Consider the following 8,323-nt stretch of genomic DNA (forward strand, 5'->3'; position numbering starts at 1 on the left):
TCCACCCACACTGACAGTGTGGTGAAGAAGGCGCAACATCCCCTCTTCAACCTCAGGAGGCAGAATAAATTTGGCTTGGCATCTAAAACCCTCACAAACTTTTACAGATGCAAAATTGAGAGCATCCTATCGGGCTGTATCACCGCCTGGTACGGCAACTGCACCGCCCGCAACCGCAGGGCTCTCAAGAGGGTGGTGCGGTCTGCCCAACACATCACCGGGGGCAAACTACCTGCCCTCCAGGACACCTACAGCACCCGATGTCACAGGAAGGCCAAAAAGATCATCAAGGACAACAACCACTCGAGCCACTTCCTGTTCTCCCCACTATCATCCAGAAGGCGAAGTCAGTACAGGTGCATCAAAGCTGGGACCGAGAGACTGAAAAACAGCTTCTATCTCAAGGCCATCAGACTGTTAAATAGCCATCATTAGCATATTAGAGGCTGCTGCCCTATATACATGGACTTGAAATCACTGGCCACTTTAATAATGGAACACTAGTCACTTTAATAATGTTTACATATTTTGCATTACTCATCTCATATGTTTATACTGTATTCTACTCTACTGTATTTTAGTATTTGCTCATCCAAATATTTCTATATTCTTAATTCCATTCATTTACTTTAGATGTGTCTATACTGTGTGTAATGTTGTGAATTTGTTCGTTATTACTTGTTAGATATTACTGCACTGTTGGAGCTAGAAACGCAAGCATTTTGCTACACCCACAATAACATCAGCTAAACATGTGTATGTGATCATTTGATTTGATTTTGTGCTATTTGTGGATGAGAACATTTATTAATCAGTGTAATACTCAGTTCTGAGGACTGGGGGGAGGGAGGACTGGGGGAGGGAGCAGGGAGGACTGGGGGGAGGGAGACTGGGGGAGGGAGGACTGGGGGAGTGTGGACTGGGGGAGGGAGGACTGGGGGGAGGGAGACTGGGGAGGGAGGACTGGGGGAGGGAGGATTGGGGAGGGAGGACTGGGGGAGGGAGGACTGGGGGAGGGAGGACTGGGGGAGGGAGGATTGGGGGAGGGAGGACTGGGGAGGGAGGACTGGGGGAGGGAGGACTGGGGGAGGGAGGACTGGGGGAGTGTGGACTGGGGGAGGGAGGACTGGGGGAGGGAGACTGGGGAGGGAGGACTGGGGGAGGGTGGACTGGGGGAGGGAGGACTGGGGGAGGGAGGATTGGGTGAGGGAGGACTGGGGGAGGGAGGACTGGGGGAGGGTGGACTGGGGAGAGAGAGGACTGGGGGAGGGAGGACTGGGGGAGGGAGGACTGGGGAGAGAGAGGACTGGGGGAGGGAGGACTGAGGGAGGACTGGGGGCAGGAGGACTGGAGGAGGGAAGATTGGGGGAGGGAGGACTGGGGAGGGAGGACTGGGGGAGGGAGGACTGGAGGAGGGAGGATTGGCGAGGGAGGACTGTGGGGCGGGAGGATTGGGGTGGGAGGACTGGGGGAGGGGGGAAACAGTGATGAAAGTACTGCTACGCCAATTGATTTTCTTTCTGGCTTTTTCTGTCACGTTATCTCTTCCTGTGTCACTCCCTATCTATCTCTCTCTCTCACTTCAATTCAATTCAAAGGGCTTTATTGGCATGGGAGACATGCTTCTCTCTTTCTCTTTAATGTGCCTGCTCACTCCAGCACGGCCTGTCTCTCTCTCTCTCTCTCTCTCTCTCTCTCTCTCTCTCTCTCTCTCTCTCTCTCTCTCTCTCTCTCTCTCTCTCTCTCTCTCTCTGTCTCTCTCTCTGACAAGCCTGCTCACTCCAGAACGGTCTCTCTCTCTCTCTCTGTCTCTCTCTTTGACTAGCCTGCTCACTCCAGAATGGTCTCTCTCTCTCTCTCTCTCTCTCTCTCTCTCTGTCTCTCTCTCTGACAAGCCTGCTCACTCAGCACGGTCTCTCTCTCTCTCTCTCTCTCTCTCTCTCTCTCTCTCTCTCTCTCTCTCTCTCTCTCTCTCTCTCTAGCGCCTGCTCACTCAGCACGGTCTCTCTCTCTCTCTCTCTCTAAGCGCCTGCTCACTCAGCACGGTCTCTCTCTCTCTCTCTCTCTAAGCGCCTGCTCACTCAGCACGGTCTCTCTCTCTCTCTCTCTCTCTAAGCGCCTGCTCACTCAGCACGGTCTCTCTCTCTCTCTCTCTCTCTAAGCGCCTGCTCACTCAGCACGGTCTCTCTCTCTCTCTCTCTCTCTCTAAGCGCCTGCTCACTCCAGCACAGTCTCTGTCTCTGCTACCTCTGTAACTGCGCATGCATGAATGAAGAGTGGGGCGTGTGTTCTGTGCTGCGAGGATTAACATCACAGAGTACGGGGTATGTCTGGCTCTCTGAGGGTGTGTGTGTACCAGTGTGTGTGTACCAGTGTGTGTGTGTGTGTACACAGGCATTGTTCTCAAGCTCAGTGCTTCTGCAGCCAAGGTCATAGGAGCCTGGTCACATGCACAGTGTGTGAGTGAGGCAGCGAGATAGCGAGGTAGCGAGGCAGCGAGGCAGCGAGCGAGCGAGTGAGTGAGTGTGAAGAGTAGCGTCTCTCTCGGTGTGGAAAGCAGGGGGTGGGAACCTCATCAATTCATCCATCCATGTACGGTAAGGATGGTGTTTGTGTGTGTGTGTGTAGAGTTTTTCCTCTGTTTCCTCTTTGCTCTACATGTCTAGTTGGAGTCTGTCTCACTGGTGTCAACAGCAGGTGTTTTTGTCTGTGTGCTTTTGCATTGTGTGTGTGTGTGTGTGTGTCTGTGTGTGTGTGTGTGTGTGTGTGTGTGTGTGTGTGTGTGTGTGTGTGTGTGTGTGTGTCTGTGTCTGTGTGTGTGTGTGTGTGTGTGCGCACGCTCTGGGATTTCTTTCACTGTCATGGGAACGTGATGCTGAAGCAACAGATCGTGTGTGAATGGATTAGCTATTGTACATCTCACTGAAGCTAACTACTGTACACACACACAGAGCAGATGTTTAAACAAAACGGGAGACATGTTATCACAGGAAGCTGTGTTTGGTTAAGTCTATGCTTTGTTTTGTTACCCTTCATCGTAACACACACATACACACACAGGCAGCCTGTGCTAGCCACAGGGAAGTTAAATGAAGCCACTGATCGATCGATTGGCATGGAGTTTCTTCCCTGTCTCATTGGATTGGAGGAGAGAATGATTGACAAGCCGTTGTGTTCCTGGGATTCTAAAGTTGACATGCAGCATAGAGAGCATGCAGTCTGGAAAACGAGCGTTATTAAACCCCACTGTGTGGAAGGATTACTAAGCAGTACTGCAGTCAGTCAGAATGAAGGGTTTGTAAATCAGATATTACTGAGCTCTGCTTCTCTGTTCTCTGTCTGTCTCACTATAATCCTGACACCTGGCTTCTCCCTACATTCTATAATACAAGAGAGGGGAAGACAGAGAGAGGGGGAGAGAGGGGGAGAGAGAGAGAGAATGCCTACTCAATTGCACAATTGAATGCATTCAACCGAAATACACTACATGACCAAAAGTATGTGGACACCTGCTTGTCGAACATCTCACTCCAAAATCATGGGCATTAATATGGAGGTGGTTCCCCCCTTTTCCTGCTATAACAGCCTCCACTCTTCTGGGAAGGCTTTCCACTAGATGTTGGAACATTGCTTCGGGGACTTGCTTCTATTCAGCCACAAGAGCATTAGTGAGGTCGGGCACTGATGTTGGGTCGATTAGGCCTGGCTTGCAGTTGGCGTTCCAATTCATCCCAAAGGTGTTTGATGGGGTTGAGGTCAGAGCTCTGTGCAGGCCAGTTGAATTCTTGCACACCGACCTCGCTCTGTCCACGGGGGCATTGTCATGCTGAAACAGGAAAGAGCCTTCCCCAAACTGTTGCCACAAAGTTGGAAACACAGAATTGTCTAGAATGTCATTGTATGCTGTAGCATTAAGATTTCCCTTCACTGGAACTAAGGGGCCCGAACCATGAAAAACAGCCCCAGTGTCACAGTATCCACAGAAAATGGTGCCCCTCCTCGGCCGGGCGGCGCTCGGCGGTCGTCGTCGCCGGTCTACTAGCTGCCACCGATCTATATTTCTGTGTTCGTTGTGTTTTGTCTGTTTAAGTCCGCACCTGTTTCCTTTTCTGTAATTAGTAGGGGGGGGTATTTAGTTTGTTCCTTTTGGTTTGTGTTTTGTGCGGGATTGTTTATTCGTCAGCGGGCAGGTCTGTGAACGTTCTGTGTTTTTGCACATTTTTCCCCAACGGATTCTCGCTAGAGGAATGTTATAGTTGCCGGGCTGCGCCCCGTGCGTATCTTTGTTTTCTCGGGGTTTACTGTGTTCCCGTGTGGTCTCTGGGCACACCCTATGCCCTTTTGTTACGCCAAGTGGTTTTTCGGTGCAATAAATATACCGTTCTGCGGCACTACTGGACTACGTCTCCTGCGTTTGACTCTGCCTTTTCCTCCTGCCTTACGGAATCCTGACACCCAGACCATTATTCCTCTTCCACCAAACTTTACAGTTGGCATCATGCATTCGGGCAGGTAGCGTTCTCCTGGCACCTGCAAAACCCAGATTCGTCCGTCAGACTTCCAGATGGTGAAGAGCGATTCATTACTCAAGAGAAAGCGTTTCCACTGCTCCAGAGTCCAATGGCGGCGAGCTTTACACCACTCAAGCCGATTCTTAGCATTGCGCATGGGGATCTAAGGCTTGTGTGCGGCTGCTCGGTCATGGATACCAATTTCATGAAGCTCCCAACGAACAGTTCTTGTGCTGACGTTGCTTCCAGAAGGAGTTTGGAACTCGGTTAAAGAGTGGCGCTTTGGTACTCTGAGGTCCTGTTCTGTGAGCTTTTGTGGCCTACCACTTCGCGGCAGAGCCGTTGTTGCTCCTAGACGTTTTCACTTCACAATAACAGCACTTACAGTTGACCGGGGAAGCTCTAGCAGGGCAGAAATTGATGAACTGACTTGTTGGAAAGGTGGCATCCTATGACGGTGCCACGTTGAAAGTCACTGAGCTCTTCATTGAGCTCTTCATTACTGCCAATATTTTCTATGGAGATTGCATGGCTGCCTGCTCGATTTTATATGTCAACAACAGGTGTGGCTGAAATACCTTTGTTTATATAGTGTATGTCTTCCGAATTTAACCCCTCTAAATCAGAGAGGGGCCTTAATCAATGTCCACATCATCAGCTCCCAGGAGTAGTTGTTGTTTGGGATTAAGTGCCGAGGCTCAAGGGCAGTACGGCAGATTTTTCCGCCTTGCTGGCTCGGGGATTCGAACCAGTGAGGGGGGGAGAGAGAGAGAGAGAGAGAGGAAAAAGAGAGAGAAAGAGAGAGCGCTACACCCCACACACAATATTAGTTCCTGCTACACCCCACACACAATATTAGTTCCTGCTACACCCCACACACAATATTAGTTCCTGCTACGCCCCACACACAATATTAGTTCCTGCTACACCCCACACACAATATTAGTTCCTGCTACACCCCACACACAATATTAGTTCCTGCTACACCCCACACACAATATTAGCTCCTGCTACACCCCATACACAATATTAGTTCCTGCTATGCCCCACACACAATATTAGTTCCTGCTACGCCCCACACACAATATTAGTTCCTGCTACACCCCACACACAATATTAGTTCCTGCTACACCCCACACACAATATTAGTTCCTGCTACACCCCACACACAATATTAGTTCCTGCTACACCCCACACACAATATTAGTTCCTGCTACGCTCCACACACAACATTAGTTCCTGCTACGCTCCACACACAAGATTAGTTCCTGCTACACCCCACACACAACATTAGTTCCTGCTACGCTCCACACACAAGATTAGTTCCTGCTACGCTCCACACACAACATTAGTTCCTGCTACGCTCCACACACAACATTAGTTCCTGCTACGCTCCACACACAACATTAGCTCCTGCTACGCCCTACACACAACATTAGCTCCTGCTACACCCCACACACAACATTAGTTCCTGCTACGCTCCACACACAACATTAGTTTCTGCTACGCTCCACACACAACATTAGTTCCTGCTACGCTCCACACACAACATTAGTTCCTGCTACGCTCCACACACAACATTAGTTCCTGCTACGCTCCACACACAACATTAGTTCCTGCTACACTCCACACACAACATTAGTTCCTGCTACGCTCCACACACAACATTAGTTCCTGCTACGCTCCACACACAACATTAGTTCCTGCTACGCTCCACACACAACATTAGTTCCTGCTACGCTCCACACACAACATTAGTTCCTGCTACGCTCCACACACAACATTAGCTCCTGCTACACCCTACACACAACATTAGCTCCTGCTACGCTCCACACACAACATTAGTTCCTGCTACGCTCCACACACAACATTAGTTCCTGCTACGCCCCACACACAACATTAGTTCCTGCTACGCTCCACACACAATATTAGTTCCTGCTACGCTCCACACACAATATTAGTTCCTGCTACACCCCACACACAATATTAGTTCCTGCTACGCTCCACACACAACATTAGTTCCTGCTACGCCCTACACACAACATTAGTTCCTGCTACGCCCTACACACAACATTAGCTCCTGCTACACACAATATCTTTTTAATAAGAGTATACCACTATTGTACACTTTCTTAATCACTATAATCAATGGCCTGGGTCTCTTTTTCTCTCTCTCTCTTTCTGCTCTCTCTCTCGCTCTCTCTCTTGCTCTCTCTCTTGCTCTCTCTCTATCTCTCCTCGCTCTCTTGCTCTCTCTCTCCTCTCTCACTCTCTTGCTCTCTCACTCTCTTGCTCTCTCTCTCTCCTCTCTCTCTCACTCTGTCTTTCTCTCTGTCTCTCACTCTCTGTCTCTCTCTCTCTCGCTGTCTCTGTGTTTGTTTAGCAGGTGTGTGTGGATGCTGTGGGGCTTTAAGACCTCGCTATAAGAGGCTGGTGGACAACATCTTTCCAGAGGACCCAGAGGTACACGGACTCACAGAGACTATAATATGTAACCCTATATGTATATAGATATTCTGTTTTATGTTCTATATGTAATTTTATAGTTGTATATATAGTGTATACAGAGATCCTGTTATATGTTCTATATGTAATTCTATAGTTCTATATATAGTGTATATAGAGATCCTGTTATATGTTCTATATGTAATTCTATAGTTCTATATATAGTGTATATAGAGATCCTGTTATATGTTCTATATGTAATTCTATAGTTCTATATATAGTGTATATAGAGATCCTGTTATATGTTCTATATGTAATTCTATAGTTCTATATATAGTGTATATAGAGATCCTGTTAAACCTTCTATATGTATTTGTATAGTTCTATATGTAATGTATATAGAGATCATATGATATGTTCTACATGTAATTCTATAGTTCTATATGTATATAGAGATCCTATGATATGTTCTACATGTAATTCTATAGTTCTATATGTATATAGAGATCCTATGATATGTTCTACATGTAATTCTATAGTTCTATATGTATATAGAGATCCTATGATATGTTCTATATGTGATTATATAGTTCTATATGTATATAGAGATCCTATGATATGTTCTACATGTAATTCTATAGTTCTATATGTATATAGAGATCATGTGATATGTTCTATATGTAATTCTATAGTTCTATATGTATATAGAGATCATATGATATGTTCTATATGTAATTCTATAGTTCTATATGTATATAGAGATCATATGATATGTTCTATATGTAATTCTATAGTTCTATATGTATATAGAGATCATATGATATGTTCTACATGTAATTCTATAGTTCTATATGTATATAGAGATCCTATGATATGTTCTATATGTAATTCTATAGTTCTATATGTATATAGAGATCATATGATATGTTCTATATGTAATTCTATAGTTCTATATGTATATAGAGATCCTATGATATGTTCTATATGTAATTCTGTAGATTTATATGTGATTCATGGGGTTGTTCAATGACAGACATGTATTTGTTTAAAACCTCTTAAGGATCGTACCCTTTTTTTCAATTTTCGCCTAAAATGACATACCCAAATCAAACTGCCTGTAGCTCAGGACCTGAAGCAAGGACATGCATATTCTTGATACAATTTGAAAGGAAAATGTGGGAGAATATAACACATTAGATATGGTTAAAGATAATACAACCCCACCCAAAATAAATCCAGCTTTGAAATGCCAAAGAAATGCAATACTTTCAGATAGGAGTCAAGGTGTAATGTAGATTTTGGCCACCAGATGGTAGCAGTGTGTATGCAAAGTTTCAGACTGATCCAGTGAAGAATTACATTACTGC

General features: G+C 46.3%; 1 protein-coding gene across 5 annotated transcripts in view; it reads left to right on the top strand.

Annotated features, from left to right (window-relative positions):
* Window positions 1-2,101: 2,101 nt before the first annotated feature.
* Window positions 2,102-8,323, top strand: part of LOC106605188 (protein EFR3 homolog B) — a 38,049-nt gene continuing 31,827 nt past the window's right edge. The window contains exons 1-2 of one of the 5 annotated variants that reach the window (XM_045710427.1): window positions 2,102-2,324; window positions 6,895-6,974. Coding sequence is in view for 2 of the 5 variants with exons in the window: in XM_014200603.2 (XP_014056078.2) it covers window positions 2,591-2,597; window positions 6,895-6,974 (87 nt within the window). In the remaining 3 variants the exon portion in view is untranslated. The other 4 variants (XM_045710409.1, XM_045710455.1, XM_045710369.1 and 1 more) reach the window with 4 other exon arrangements.

The sequence above is a fragment of the Salmo salar genome, chromosome ssa01, assembly GCF_905237065.1.
Source record: "Salmo salar chromosome ssa01, Ssal_v3.1, whole genome shotgun sequence".
NCBI lineage: Eukaryota > Metazoa > Chordata > Actinopteri > Salmoniformes > Salmonidae > Salmo > Salmo salar.